At 43.3% G+C, this 14626-nt stretch overlaps 1 protein-coding gene across 6 annotated transcripts in view; it reads left to right on the forward strand.

Annotated features, from left to right (window-relative positions):
- Positions 1–386: 386 nt before the first annotated feature.
- Positions 387–14626, forward strand: part of TRIM9 (tripartite motif containing 9) — a 112191-nt gene continuing 97951 nt past the window's right edge. For all 6 annotated transcript variants that reach the window (XM_060004566.1, XM_060004569.1, XM_060004570.1 and 3 more), the window contains exon 1: positions 387–1282. In XM_060004566.1, the coding sequence (XP_059860549.1) occupies positions 461–1282 (822 nt within the window). In that variant the 5' untranslated portion in view covers positions 387–460. The remainder of the gene's footprint in view (positions 1283–14626) is intronic.

Consider the following 14626-nt stretch of genomic DNA (forward strand, 5'->3'; position numbering starts at 1 on the left):
GGATGAGTCATCCCGCCTAATCCCTCCTTCCCGGTGCCCTCGCCCCCGCACGCCGGCCCCCTCCCGAGATTATGCAGCCCGAAACGAAGACTCCCCTCATCCTCAGAATCCTCCACCAAACCCCCCGTGGCCTGCGGAGGAGAGGAGAAGGACGGGGCATGTGGCCAATGAGAGCTTTGCTCTCTCGCCCGCCGTCCAATAAGCCGCTGCTTACAGGCTGGGGCGGGACTAGAGGGGCAGGAGGGGGCGGTCCCGGGTTGGCGCTCGGCGCCGCGGTTCGGTGGCTCACAGAGAGAGCGCCTCACAGGGAGTCGGCGCCTAAGCGACGCGGGAAGGCGCCACTGCCAACGCCACCGCCGCCGCTGCTGGCCAAGGTGCTGGACACGACAGGCCGGCCGGCCACCTCGTCAGTTCAGGATCCAGTTGCAGCCGCCGCTGCTTCGCTCCCAGCAAGGTCCCCATGGAAGAGATGGAAGAAGAGTTAAAATGCCCCGTGTGCGGCTCCTTCTATCGGGAGCCCATCATCCTGCCCTGCTCTCATAATATATGTCAGGCGTGCGCCCGCAACATCCTGGTGCAGACCCCGGAGTCGGAGTCGCCCCAGAGCCGACGGGCCTCGGGCTCCGGGGTCTCCGACTATGACTATCTGGACCTTGACAAGATGAGCCTGTACAGCGAGGCGGACAGCGGCTATGGCTCCTACGGGGGGTTCGCCAGCGCCCCCACTACCCCGTGCCAGAAGTCCCCCAACGGCGTACGTGTGTTCCCCCCGGCTATGCCGCCACCGGCCACACACCTGTCACCGGCCTTGGCCTCGGTGCCCCGCAACTCCTGTATCACCTGCCCCCAGTGCCACCGCAGCCTCATCCTGGATGACCGGGGTCTCCGCGGCTTCCCCAAGAACCGCGTCCTGGAAGGGGTAATTGACCGCTACCAGCAGAGCAAAGCGGCGGCCCTTAAGTGCCAGCTTTGCGAGAAGGCACCCAAGGAGGCCACCGTCATGTGCGAACAGTGCGATGTCTTCTACTGTGATCCGTGCCGCCTGCGCTGCCACCCGCCCCGGGGGCCCCTAGCCAAGCACCGCCTGGTGCCCCCGGCCCAGGGCCGCGTGAGCCGGCGGCTGAGCCCGAGAAAGGTCTCCACCTGCACAGACCACGAGCTGGAGAACCACAGCATGTACTGCGTGCAGTGCAAGATGCCCGTGTGCTACCAGTGCTTGGAGGAAGGCAAACACTCCAGCCACGAAGTCAAGGCTCTGGGAGCCATGTGGAAACTGCACAAGGTGAGTCCTAAGAAAACCCACCCCTAACTCCCCGCGCCTCCGATCCTCCGGTTTTGCAGCAGACGGTCCCCCTCTTCTACGCACAGAGCCTCCAACTGGGGCGCAATGCAGGTGCCTCCAATATCTGCTTCCCCCGTCTGGTGCATTGCAGGAAGCGCAGGGGACCGTAAACGGCGCACAGGGGAGTTGAACCTCTCCAGAGAGTTGAACCTCTCCAGAGAGTTGTTTCGGGGATGCGTAGAGCGGGTCTCCCGGTGCACGCAGCCTGCGAGCCAGCCTTAGGGCGCCCCCTCCCCGCCGCGGACGTGCAGCTCTCGGCGGCCACCAGCGTGCGGGAAGGCGATGAGTAGCTGGGCCGATCCGCGACTGTGCTCAGGGCCGCCAGGGAAGCTCCAGGGCAGAGCCGGTTGTGGGGCTCCGGCCGTGGTCCCCGGGGAGGAGGTGGGCGCGGCTGGGCGGCGCGGACCGCTGGGTGCTGGAGCTGCTGGATAGGCTGGAGCCTGGATTCGCAGAGGGGGCGGGGAACACGCCGCGAGCTGAATGCTGATAAGTCGGCGCTGGCCCAAGCCCAGCGGCAGCGCGGTAAGGATGCGGGTCCGGGTGCTTTGCGCACAGAGGTGTGCGAATGTGGAGTGGGGTGGAGAAAAAAAAAAAGAAAAAAGAAAAAATCCTGTAGTCGCCATGGCAACACGGCCTGAAGGCTGCGGCCCTGACCCTCGCGGAGGGGATCTAGGCTGGAGTAGCAGGACTGGAGGTTTCTGCGCGGTCGCGGCCTGAAAGCTAGGCAGGTGCATCTCCCAGTCTCCCAGGGTAACCCCCTCCTATCGATCACCCACACACCCATTTGTCCAGAGTCCAACCCTTTTCCTCACAGTCAGTAGTTGTCTGTGAAAATTTGGGGACACCTGTTACCAAATTTATCTTTCTGATGTCATTTGATGGTACCTCCGCCAAAGCTAGCCTCCAGAACAGGGCCTTTAACGACTTGTTAGGTGATGCCACTCCTCTGTTCAAAATCCTCCAATTGCCCCCCGCGTTTCTTAGACGGTCCTTAGGGTAGTCCACCAGGACCTCACATGACCTGTTCCCACTTGGCCTCATCGCCCTCATTTCCTCCCATTCCCTCTGCTTCAGCCACGCAGTCCCTCTTGCTGTTCCTCCACCAACACCAGGCCCCTTCTGAACCCGGGACCTTTGCATTTGATGTTCCTTCAGCCTGCATCTGAACAGTTCACTCTCTTGCCTCCTTCAGATCATTACTCAGATGTCACGCTTGCAGTGAGACCTTTCTGAACCCCTTGGTTCCCTCCCCGCTTTATTTTCCTCAGTAGTACTTACCACTAACTGGGATGCTATATATTTTAACTATCATGTTACTTTTGTATTTATCTATTGCCCCCCCCCCAACATACACACACAAAATAAGCTTCGTGAGGAAAGAGATCTTTATAATGTTATTGCCCACACTGCTTAGAAGGAAGGGAACCACTCTTGAGGAGATGTACATGGATTGGACTTTTACTTTTTAAATAATCGACTTAGTTGGGTGTGCAAAGGGCAAGGCAGGGGTTCAGGACTCTTGTAGGGAGGTTTTCTTCACATCATTGAGTTGCAAGCCCCAGGATGAGGCAGGGCAGTAGAGATGGTGTTCAGGCATCAGCTCTGCCCCACTCAGGGTTTCCTGGCATTCCTTGGAGACCAGAAAGGCTAGCCTTTGAGAGAGGCCTTGGGGTTAAGGAGGGGAACACTGATATTTTATTTGCAGCAAGAAAAAATAAAATAAAATAAAATAAAACATCACCATATTCAGCAATCAGGGAGCTCAACTCAATACTGAATGGGATCCATGTTTACAGTCATTTATGTTCTCACATATAGTCTATTAAACTGTATTAGTACTGATGGAGAGACTTAATTCAGCACAAATTTGAGCTCCCCTCCTAGGTACATGCCACTATTTTTTAAACACTTCAGTTTGTTTAAATGATGTGTAATTTTGAAAGTTTTCAGAACTTTAGTTCATGGCCAATTTTTTCTTCATATTATGATTTCACTCTTAAGCTTCTAACTATAGCCTATGTTAAATTGCCCTACAAAACTCTCCTTGGAACTAAGAAACTAATCACCTGTCTGGAAAAAGAACTTAGAGGCACATGCTAATTAGGATGGTCAAACCACTGCATTATTCTTCTGTGAAGAAGAGCCTATACTTTATCCATTAAGACCAAAGGCAGCCTTTAAATCTCTGCCAAGCCCTGTGTAGATTTGAAATGTTAAACCATTTGTTTTATCGGTAATGGACATTGTGAGTAGACACTGTGGTGTGGACAGGGTTGAAATTTGGATGTCTGCTAAAAAAGAATAATGTAAAGCCCTTCAGACATGACATAAGTAGGCTAGGAAGGGAATATTGGTTCATTTTTTAAAAAGACCATTTCTTCTCTGATCTTTTGCACATTTTTTCAAAAGAGTAAATAGTTATATTTTTGTTCAGTCAATATCAAGATTATTAAACTGCCAATAAATATAAGGCAGAAGGATGACAGATTTTAACATTCACTTATCATCTGTTAGATGAACAACAAACATTATTCCCCCACCTTATCTCCTTAATAAGGTAATGTGATAATGTGCGATTTTCTCCTATGTCTATTTATCTTCCATCCTCACAAAAAGCTTATGGGCCAGAATTTCTATGTCCTTCAAAACATAGGAGAGCAAAGAATTACACTAAGTAGTTCTCCCAAAGTTGGGCAGTTAGTTATCCACACAAGTTATCACCAGACCTGAAAGTTTTCATTAATATTTAGTCATTTCCAGTGATAAAGAAAATCCTGTAAATAACTGTTTCCCTCAGAAAGTCATCATCTTACACATTTAAGACAAAATGGCTGAAGTTTATCTTTTAAATGGTATTAAAAACAACTAGTTGAAATTCATTAGTCGTCAATTGACTAAATTAAAATACGTTTCAGATATAGATGGCCTTCAAAATCCATGCAAAATAATGCAGGAAGTGGCCTTATAGGGCAAATATCTGGTGACACTTTTTATTTAGTATCAGCACTTGCTCTATTCCTTATCAAACTTGGGTTGGTATAAAGAATTGCTACTCACACAAAAAAAGATTTTGTAGACATTTTCATATAGGCAATTGGAAACACTATTATTACTTTGTAATTTTGGCAATTCGTATTTCTAAATCTAACATTATCCTTGAATTCTTGGTGTATTTTATCAATCACTGAATCAGTAATACATTTGTAACCGTTCCTTTGTGTTTGTACTGTTGAGCAAGAATTTTCTTTTCCTTTGTACTCTAAACACTGACTATTCATTCAGAATCTTGTCTCAAATGTTATTTCTCTATTACCTTCTTTTTTTTAAACAAAGATTTGCAAGTTAAACATTTTGAAATAAATCATCAGTTATTATGGTTTCACCTTCAAAGCCTTCTGGAAAAAATACCTGCTTTGTAGTATGGTGGCATCTCATCAAAAATTTGTGTAGTAAATGTGTTATTTAATGTAACCAAAGTGGTGTTCGTATATTATATTATTATATATATTATTATATATATTATATATTACATATAATATATGTAATATATATCAGCAGTAAATACAATATAATCTAGATGTCTGTATGGTAAATGTAACAGGTAACATATGTTCATGTTTTTAACTTCTTTTTTAATTTACTTTTAGTAGAATCAGAACGTTCTGTGAGCACTGTAAATATTCTTACAGGTATTAAGGAGAATGTTACAGAGGAATGAATTGTTCCTCTTTGTGCTGAGGCAGAAATAGAAAGAACTAGATGAGGTTCTGGGTTCCAGACCTGATGCTGCCACTTACTCGCTGGTAATTTTAAGCAAGTCTATAACCTCTCTGTGCTTCCTACACACAGGATGTAAAGCACCTAAAACTATATTTGTGAAAATATTTTGAAAAAGTAATTTAGATGTTTATAACTTACTAATTTCAGTTTGGCAAAATAGAAAGTTTTTGCATAAAACGGAAGTTATTGTCTCACTAGTCAACAGTTACTGCATAAAAATCTCATCCCCCAATTTGGGATAATTTGCTTGCTCCTTACAGAGCACAAGGTGCCATACAAAGGCTACTCTTAAAGGTGGCCTAAAAGAGTGAGCCAGATCCTCATGCGTCCTCAGAGAATAGTCACTTGAATTAACCCCAAGGAACAAGGACACACACAAAGATTTATTTGTTTTTTTGCGGTACGCAGGCCTCTCACTGTTGTGGCCTCTCCCATTGCGGAGCACAGGCTCCGGACACGCAGGCTCAGCGGCCATGGCTCACGGGCCCAGCCGCTCCGCGGCATGTGGGATCTTCCCGGACCGGGGCATGAACCCGCGTCCCCTGCATCGGCAGGCGGACTCTCAACCACTGCGCCACCAGGGAAGCCCCTATTTGTATATTAAACAAAGGTATTTTGTTTTTCAATTACAAAGCTAAAATGATAACTGATATGATTCAGTTTTGAAGATATTATCACTTTTGAAGCAGCAGAAATTGTTCTTCCTGTATATACCATGAAAAGATGCTATTAACTGGAATTTCAGATCAACTCACAGTTTTCATAAAATTAGAGAAAACTGTCACAGCCATCTGTCATTGAGTAATAAATATAATGCACAGGCAAAAATTATCCTTACCATGAGTACAATAAATTGCACTTCTCTCACCTAAGCACCTTTCAAAGTGTGTGTATTCGTATAACTTAGCCTTGGCACAGAGGAGGCTAGAACCTATTCTACGATAAATGTTTAAGAAAAAAATATTTCTAAATAATATTGTTTTTTATCAGTTTTATCAGAGGTTGTTGGTAGTAAGGAACAGAAACCTACTTAGGGGATCTCAGAGGATTTCATGGGAAATAAAATCAACTCACAAGGAGACTGGAACTGGAAATCTAGAGATTAAATTCACTTCTGTGTATCAGTCAGCTTGGACTAAGTTATGCTGCAGTAACAAACAATTTTTTTGTTTTAAAAAACAAAAAAATAATATTTTAATTAAAAAATTAATTTTGTAAATTCTCAATGAATTACAACAATATCATATAATTTCTTACAATAATACCCACTGAAAGTCAGCTCTGGCCCTTCTCCACATCCTCCTTATTCTTGAACTTAGGCTGAAAGAGCATGTTTGGAACACACCAACCTTAGGGCAGAGAGAAGGGAGTAGAGCAGAACCACTCAATAGCACTTAAAGTTTCCACTCAGACATTGCATGTCTCTTCTGCTTACATTCCATTGGCTAAAACAAACCATGTGACCAAGACTGACATCAGTGCTACAGGAAATTCACTCTTCCAACAGAGAAAGGCACCGAGAAGAGCCTTGTAGAGGAGGACAGAGAACGTTTTGAACAAATAATACAGTCTGGCATATGCCTAACTCTCTCATGCCTGCTTCTCTCTCTGGATGGGTTTCCTTGGGCTGCACGAGGCCTGACATGACTCCTCCAGCCCCAGTGCAGCATGACATTTCTGTTCAAGTATCCACTCTCATCTAACTACTGTCTCTGTGTCTCTTAGGCCACATTTTGAAGTTTAGAGAAAGAATGTGATTGGCCCAACTTGAGTCAGGGGTCTACTGATGACTGCCTAGGTCACAAGCCTACCCCTTTAGTGAGGTGTATGCAGAAGACTTGAGTGAGACAAGTGAGGCACTCACCTTGGGTGAAAAACATAAGGGGGTACCAAAAACTCAGTAATCAGGATAAAAAATATTGTAAGGCAATATCTTAAAAAACAAAGATGAATACAAAAAATCCATGATGAGCAGAATATCAGCATTTTAAATGTTGATCAGTAACAGTGCCATGCTAAGCCATATTGGAGCCTGAGTCTGAAGGGAAAATCAGTACTATTGATCCTATCTTTGTTTAAGATTTTGCTCTTCTGTTCATCATGTATTTTGGGGCATTCATTTTTATTTTTAAAAATATTCCATTAAAATATTAGTGTTGACTACTGAGGTTTTTTGGCACCCTTTTAAATTCTGCATCAAAGGAGAGTGCCTTACTCCCCTCACCCTAGTCCTGGCCCTAATGAACAGATACTTGATACAAACCTGGCCCCTGGTTTCACTGTTCAGCTGGAGGAAAGCCCAGGGCAGAATGCCTTTGTGAGCAGCAGGGACAGGGAGGCACTGACCGGCGCCTCTTGTACAGTCTAAGAGGAAACCATTCTGAGTGCAGAAGAAAGCCTTTTTGCTCTCCCTGGATCTTCTGCATTTTAAATACAGCACTAATTTCTTGAGATGCTTCAAAAGCGGAGCAACAGGGGCTTCTCTGGTGGCGCAGTGGTTGAGAGTCTGCCTGCCGATGCAGGGGACACGGGTTCGTGCCCCGGTCCGGGAAGATCCCACATGCCGCGGAGCGGCTAGGCCCGTGAGCCATGGCTGCTGAGCCTGCGCATAAAAAAAAAAAAGTGGAGCAACAGAGTTGATGAAGAAAAAGAAGACAGAAAAGGGTAGAGAACACTGATAGCTATAGCTCAGTGCTTCCTCTCCCCAGTAATGCTCCACCACCAAGCAGTTTGTGTGGTTATTCCTACTGCTATTATATATTATGGTAAATGTGGCCACCTAAGAGCAAAGTGATCCCTCGCTTGGCTTGTGTATGAGTGAAGGAAGGAGGACAGAGGTGCCAAAACACAATTTTGCACTAACTTCAGGTGCCTCTTGAAAAGTATGTGATTGGGTTGGGAGTGGGGGGAATCATATAGTTTCATTTCAGTAATTCCATCTATTTGTTAGAAGAAAAGAGTGTATAGCAGCCATAGAGTTTAGTGTTTTGTGTTGTTTATGTTTTGGTCTCATAACAGCAGTATTCTTCTTACTTAGTTAAGTGCTTCCCCACACCACCACATTCCTGCCTCTGCTCAGTCCTTGTGATTCTGGTGGGCTGCCAATCCAGTGTTCTGCCTTACCTGGCCAAGTGGGAGGGCATGTGACATAGGCCTGACCAATCGTCACACCCTATCCCACTGGCCAAAGTGATTAATTCAAAAAATGAGCACATGAAGCAAGCCAATCCAATCAGAGTCCTCTTCTGAGGTTTATAGATACTGAATCAGGGACAGAAGAGCATTGCTTTCCTCTGGGCTTGTTGCAGCTAGAATAAAAGCCAGAGGTGTCTGTGTCCCTGCCTCTTCCTCTTCCTCTTACCTTAGTAGAAGAAAGTAAGGCAATCCCCAGAGTTACAGAGGTAAGAAACAGAGACTTCTGAGAACACTGTTGAGTCCCTGGAACCCTTCATAACCCCTTTCTACCCCCTCCTGCCTTTCCAGTTAAGTGAGTCAGCAAATCTCCCCCTCCTTTTTCTCTTTGGCTAGTTTGTATTGGTTTTCTGTCACTTTCAACTGAGATTTAGCACGTATAAACATTTGTGTCTGAAGATACTAATTCTTATTCATTTTAAGTATTATCTCTAGAATACTATAGTTGGAAGGCTGCATTCTGATGCCATAAATACAAAAAAAGCAGTTTTGATTCAATGAAGCAGAAATTATATAATATTTAATCTAACTCTGTCTACTCGTTGACCACTGTGTAATCTTCACTAGTTTTTGGCTAGTCTCTATTCTTATTGAGAGATTGCTTACAAAGAAGCCTCAGGGATTTTTTTTTAACCAATTCTAAATTACTTGGCATACATGGTGACGTTACGGTTAAGACCAACAGGCTGGACAAGGAGGTTCTGAAATCAAACTTCTGCCCAAAATCAATGTTGTTTGTTTTCAAAGGCAAGAAACTTCTGAAGACACACATGTTGTTTTGACCCATTCTCTAGGTGGGAAGTTTTTAAGTGTATTCCCTCGAAGTTTCCATAATTAAATAAGTTTGAGACTCTCTACTCTACACATGCTCTTGGTGATCCACATTCTGCATTGATATATCCATATACCGATCGATCCTGAAACAAAGAAACCTGCTTGGTTCAACCTAGAATTTTCCAAACTTATTTGACTTTGGAAACTCTTTTCTGTTTGTTCGTTTCCTTTTTTTTAGCTTTATTGAGACGTTATTGATATATATATAAATTTAAGGTGTACAACATGATGATTTGATACATGTATATACTGTAAAATGATTACCACAGTAAGATTAGTTAACACTTCCATCCCCTCGCATAATTATCATTCTTTTTTTAACTTTCAAGTATATAATACAGCATTTTGAATTATAGTCACCATGCTGTATGTTAGATCCCCATAACGTTTATCCTATAGCTGGACATTTGTACCCTTTAGCCAACATCTCTCCACTTCCCCCCACCACCACCCCACCCCCAGCCCCTGGCAACCACCATTCTACTCTCTACTTCTTTGGGTTCAGATTTTTTAGATTCCACATATAAAGTGAGAACATACAGTATTTGTCTTTCTCTGTCTGACTTACTTTACTTAGCATAATACCTTCGAGGTCCATCCATATTGCCACAAATGGCAGGATTTCCTTCTTTTTATGACTGAATAATATTCCATTGCATGTGTGTGTGTAGGTGTGTGTGTGTGTATATATATATACCACATTTTCTTTATCCATTCATCTGTGGATGGACACTTAGGTTGTGGAAGCTCTCTTTGCTTCCACACAAGTTTGGGAGACATCATTCTAGGCAATGACTAGCCAGTAAGTCAGTAAGGAGGTCAGTGTTCTTAATTTCTTGTGTGTGCAGAGTAGACTACTCTAAAACTCCACCCTGCTGATAAATGTCCCTAATTAGCCTATCCTTAAATCTTATGTTAAATCTAAAATATTAAAAGTTAAATTTATGTTATTCCTTAAATATTAAAGTCAAAGACAAAGAGGTAAAGCAATTATATAAATTTTGTAGTATGTATGTACATATATTTAATATATGTTGCTTCTCTTTCTATTATAAACAACTGAAAAATGATTTTGGACATCAGTAATACTAATGTAATATAATTAAAAATAACTGCTTTGATCTACTTCTGACTGCTTTTACACTTTGTATACATGATACCCAATGACTGGCTTGATTGAGTTTTTCATTAAATTGTGATAGAAATAGATTGTTTTAAACATTCTTTTATAAAGCAAAAAAGGACAATTTTTGCGCGCAGGCTCAGCGTCCGTGGCTCACGGGCCCAGCCGCTCCGCGGCATGAGGGATCTTCCTGGACCGGGGCACGAACCCGTGTCCCCTGCATCGGCAGGCAGACTCTCAACCACTGCGCCACCAGGGAAGCCCAAAAGGACAATATTAAAAGGTCAAAACTGGTGCTGCTCTTGGTAACAACAGAGCAGAACAATGTGTGAAAGCTAAGAGTAGTACTGTAGTACTTTGCCTGTTACATCCCAGCCTTCCTAATATTTTCATATTGACATCCAGGATCAATTTTTAACCTTGGAAAAGGAGCTAGTATAAAATGGCCACCAGCAGAGAACCTAGATTATCAGAGACCATCTAGGTTTTGTCAACAGCATGTCTAATTCATCCCCCAAAACATCTCAAAGCCAAAAACCACTGTCCTGGGGTGTTCTCACAGCAGTTTTATCCCTAACCTGAAACTGGGCCCCTGTCTTAAACTGAGAACTATCTCAGAGTAAGATTACTAGGAAAAACCCAAGCAGACCGCACAGAATGCACTTAACATCATTGTCAGGGAAATTGTCATTTCACTTCTGTTTGGCCCAGACTTTGCCATCTTTTTAACTTTTCTGGTTTACGTTGCAGATACAGCCATAGTCCCACCTGCCTGTCTAGGTTACCTCTTCCTTCTTGACCTTCATGGCCTTCCAGCTTCCCCACCAGCCCTCTCCCGGTCCACCAGGCCTCCCTCCACCATTTTCTTAGACTAGACCTTCAAATCACCCCACTAAGCTTGCCAGGCGCAGCTCACAGGAGCCAGCCTCAATAGCCTTGCCCCAGGGCAGCATGCCCGCCGGGAACCTGGGTGCAGCTCTGCGTTCCAGCAGAGCCTCTCCTGCACCAGCAGAACTCCCACCCCAGCTGGGTTTAATTACAGACACTTTTTTTCCTTAACTGTAGAAAGAGTTTTCTTCATTTTGACTGACTGATTTTAAGCTGAAAGAGCAAGAAAACTCATCTTGAATTTCTAGTCATGAATAAAGAAACATCACTGACTTTTCTGTTCTCAACACACCTGTCTCTAGAGACTCATCTACCCCATGGCTTCAACTCCCACTTGTATCTGCATGTCTGGAACAGAACCGGTCATTTCAGTGCCCTGCCCGTTCACAGTGTGGTCCCAAACTCTGTTCTACCTTCTGTGCGCCCCACCCACCAACCCCCGCAGAGCTCCCATCTTTGTGTTCTAACACTGAACATCCTCCCACTGTATTATAATTGCATATTTTAGAATCTCCCATTGGACCCTAATAACTCAAAGTCATAGACTTTTCTTATATATCTGTTTTCCCCCATTTCTGCACTCAGAAGATGTTTTAAAAAGGTTTGTTTAATGAAAAAAATAATCAGTACGAAAAAGATTAATGATTAGCAACATATCCTAATATTTTGTTTCTCATACAAGCCTGACTATAATAATTAGACTTGAAAACCTGTATTTCACACTTTTTGTTAAAAATGTACTGAACACTGGGACTTCCTTGGTGGTCCCGTGGTAAAGAATCCGCCTTACAATGCAGGGGACATGGGTTCGTTCCTGGTCAGGGAGCTAAGATCCCACATGCCGCGGGGCAACTAAGCCCACGTGCCACAACTACTGAGGTCTTGCGCCTCGACTAGAGAGCCTGCGTGCCGCAAACTACAGAGCCCACGTGCTCTGGAACCTGCGTGCCACAACTAGAGAGAGAAAACCTGCAGGCCGCAACTAGAGAGAAGCCCGCACGCCGCAATGAAGAGCCCGCGTGCCACAGCTAAGACCCAATGCAGCCTAAAATAAAATAAATAAAAAATTATTCTTTTTAAAAAAGATGTATTGAGCCCTTACTACATGCGAGGCACTGTTCTAAGCCCTTTCTAGCCACTTTCTCATTTAATCTCCAGAATTCACATATTTTCCTCTGAGAAAACTGAGGCACTGGGACTTTAAAGGTTATAAAGTCGTACCGGTTGTAAGAGGCAGAGCCAGAGTTTGAATCCGGGCTAACCCCAGAGCTCCTGTGTCGAACTGCTCTTCTGTCCTACCTTCTGATAATCCCAGGAAACATATGACTGCAAAGCACAGTTTTATGTGCTTACAAATTCAGTGACATAACTGAGATCTTTTAGTTCTCATGTATGAAAATTAGTGAGAAATTAAAAGTCATTTGTCTCCTAAGTCCCCTTGTGACAAAATAAATTTAAAGAGGAAAATAGCGGGTAGAGGGAAGGGAGAGACAAGTACGTTGAGTGTTCCATAGACCAGATCATCGGAAGTGTGCTGGATACCTCGGCCTTGTCAGAACCAAGCAAGCGACAGATAGGCAGAAAGGTTCTATCAGCTCAGCCAGGGGTTCATTGTCCTCTTCTAACAAAATAATCATCTTAAAATTTATAGGCAGAAATGATATAAAAGAACAAGTATATTTTTTTGGCATTTTAAGTATATTTCTGTAAATCTAAAACATTTATAAGTCTATCCTGGAAAACATCAAAATGCATTCAAACCTGTAAGCAGTTATTAATTCTGTTTACTTTCAGTTTTTTCTTGCACCTTTTGCCAAGATGGTTAAAAAAAATTATGTGTATTCCTGTTCAGGAAAAGACCTAACCTGCCTTTTACCATAAATATAGAAAGGAATATGTGACCTGGAAAAGCCTATTGTTTAAGAATGGATTAAAGCACAACCAAATAAAATGGTTTTTCATAAGCCTTGCACATTTTATCCTAATAGCTCTGATCAAAGAAGAAACTGTTCCTTAAAAAATTATCTTGGGAAGTAGAATGCTGAACCTTGTGCTTTGGTATGGGAATAACTACCTTCTGTCATTAGCCAGTACACATAGATGGTTAATCCTCATCTACTGCTGATTTATTCATTGAAGCTGACTGAGATTTTTCTTTATCCTCTCTTTACTCTTACTTTCCTTGCAGCTTGCATGTTAAGAAGCAACTGTTTGACACCAAACACTTATCACTCTCTGCCATGCTCCAGGAAGAGCCTGTGAGAGGGCCGTGCTGCTCTGACCTGTGTGGTATATCAGTCTAAGATATTATCTAGTCTCTGAACAAAGCCAGTTGCAGAGAGAAGTAAATGTGAACGTGGGGGATTAAACAGTTTCTACCTAAGGCAGGTCTTCATAACAGGCTTTTTGATTTTGTAAGGAGCAAATGCTCAGAAGGTCAGATATACACAGATTCAGTTATAATTATAACTCACCCAAAGCCAAAGGGAAGTGACTTTATAACATAATCTACCAGTTTTGATCATCTGTACTTTAATTTCTTTTCATCAGTGCACATAATCAACAGCTGATTTTATTATAGATGTGCTACTTACTGAGGGTATTTATGCCATCACCCAGACACACCAATTCATGAACTTGAGAAGATGGTGTCACTTGTGCTGTGCCATCCCTACCCCCACGTCTGTGACATGTTATCCCAGGAGCATTAGTCGCATAAAATCAAATGTAATATTGGACTTCCATCCAATCTAATAAATCTTACATGGCACAGATAAATCTGTGGTGCTTTTAACAAGCAGTTATTATTGATTTTATTGACCATCAATCATCTGGCCCAGACTCAGCAAGGAAATACGATAAACAACTTTTAGCACACAGTCAGTGCAGTGTGAAGAAGCTCCATGTTTACATTCAACTCGTGTTATCTGGCTACCTTCTGCCACTATGGAAGCAAATCTCCCGTTGGTGGAACTAAAATATTATTCAGAAGTTAATAAAATTTTCTCTACATTCTACTTGGAGGAACAAAAAATACGGAATATAGGAACTTGTATGAGCACTGAATTTCCAGGCTAGCTTCAACAAGCATGATAAGCAAGTGTACAGAGTGTAACTACCATTCCCTTACCATTCAAAACTGACACGTTTCCACGTGAACAAAGAATTGTTGCTCTGGTCACTGTATATAGAAATTTTGTGGAAAAGTTTGACTTGACAGTAAGGTCCTGCTATGTAGGTTAAAAAACATATTAATAAATATTGGTATTAATTGGAAAGTCAACACACGAATATTTTACATTAATTTAAAAAAACAGCAAGACAAAGAGAAAATTAATGCTTCCAGCATTGAGAATATCCTTGATTCTTGTTTTCCAAAGAGGCTGCATCATCTTACATTCCTACCAGCAATGGATGAGGGTTCCAATTTCTCCATATCCTCCCCAACACTTGTAATTGCCTGGCTT

Source organism: Delphinus delphis, chromosome 2 (assembly GCF_949987515.2).
Source record: "Delphinus delphis chromosome 2, mDelDel1.2, whole genome shotgun sequence".
Taxonomy (NCBI): Eukaryota; Metazoa; Chordata; class Mammalia; order Artiodactyla; family Delphinidae; genus Delphinus; species Delphinus delphis.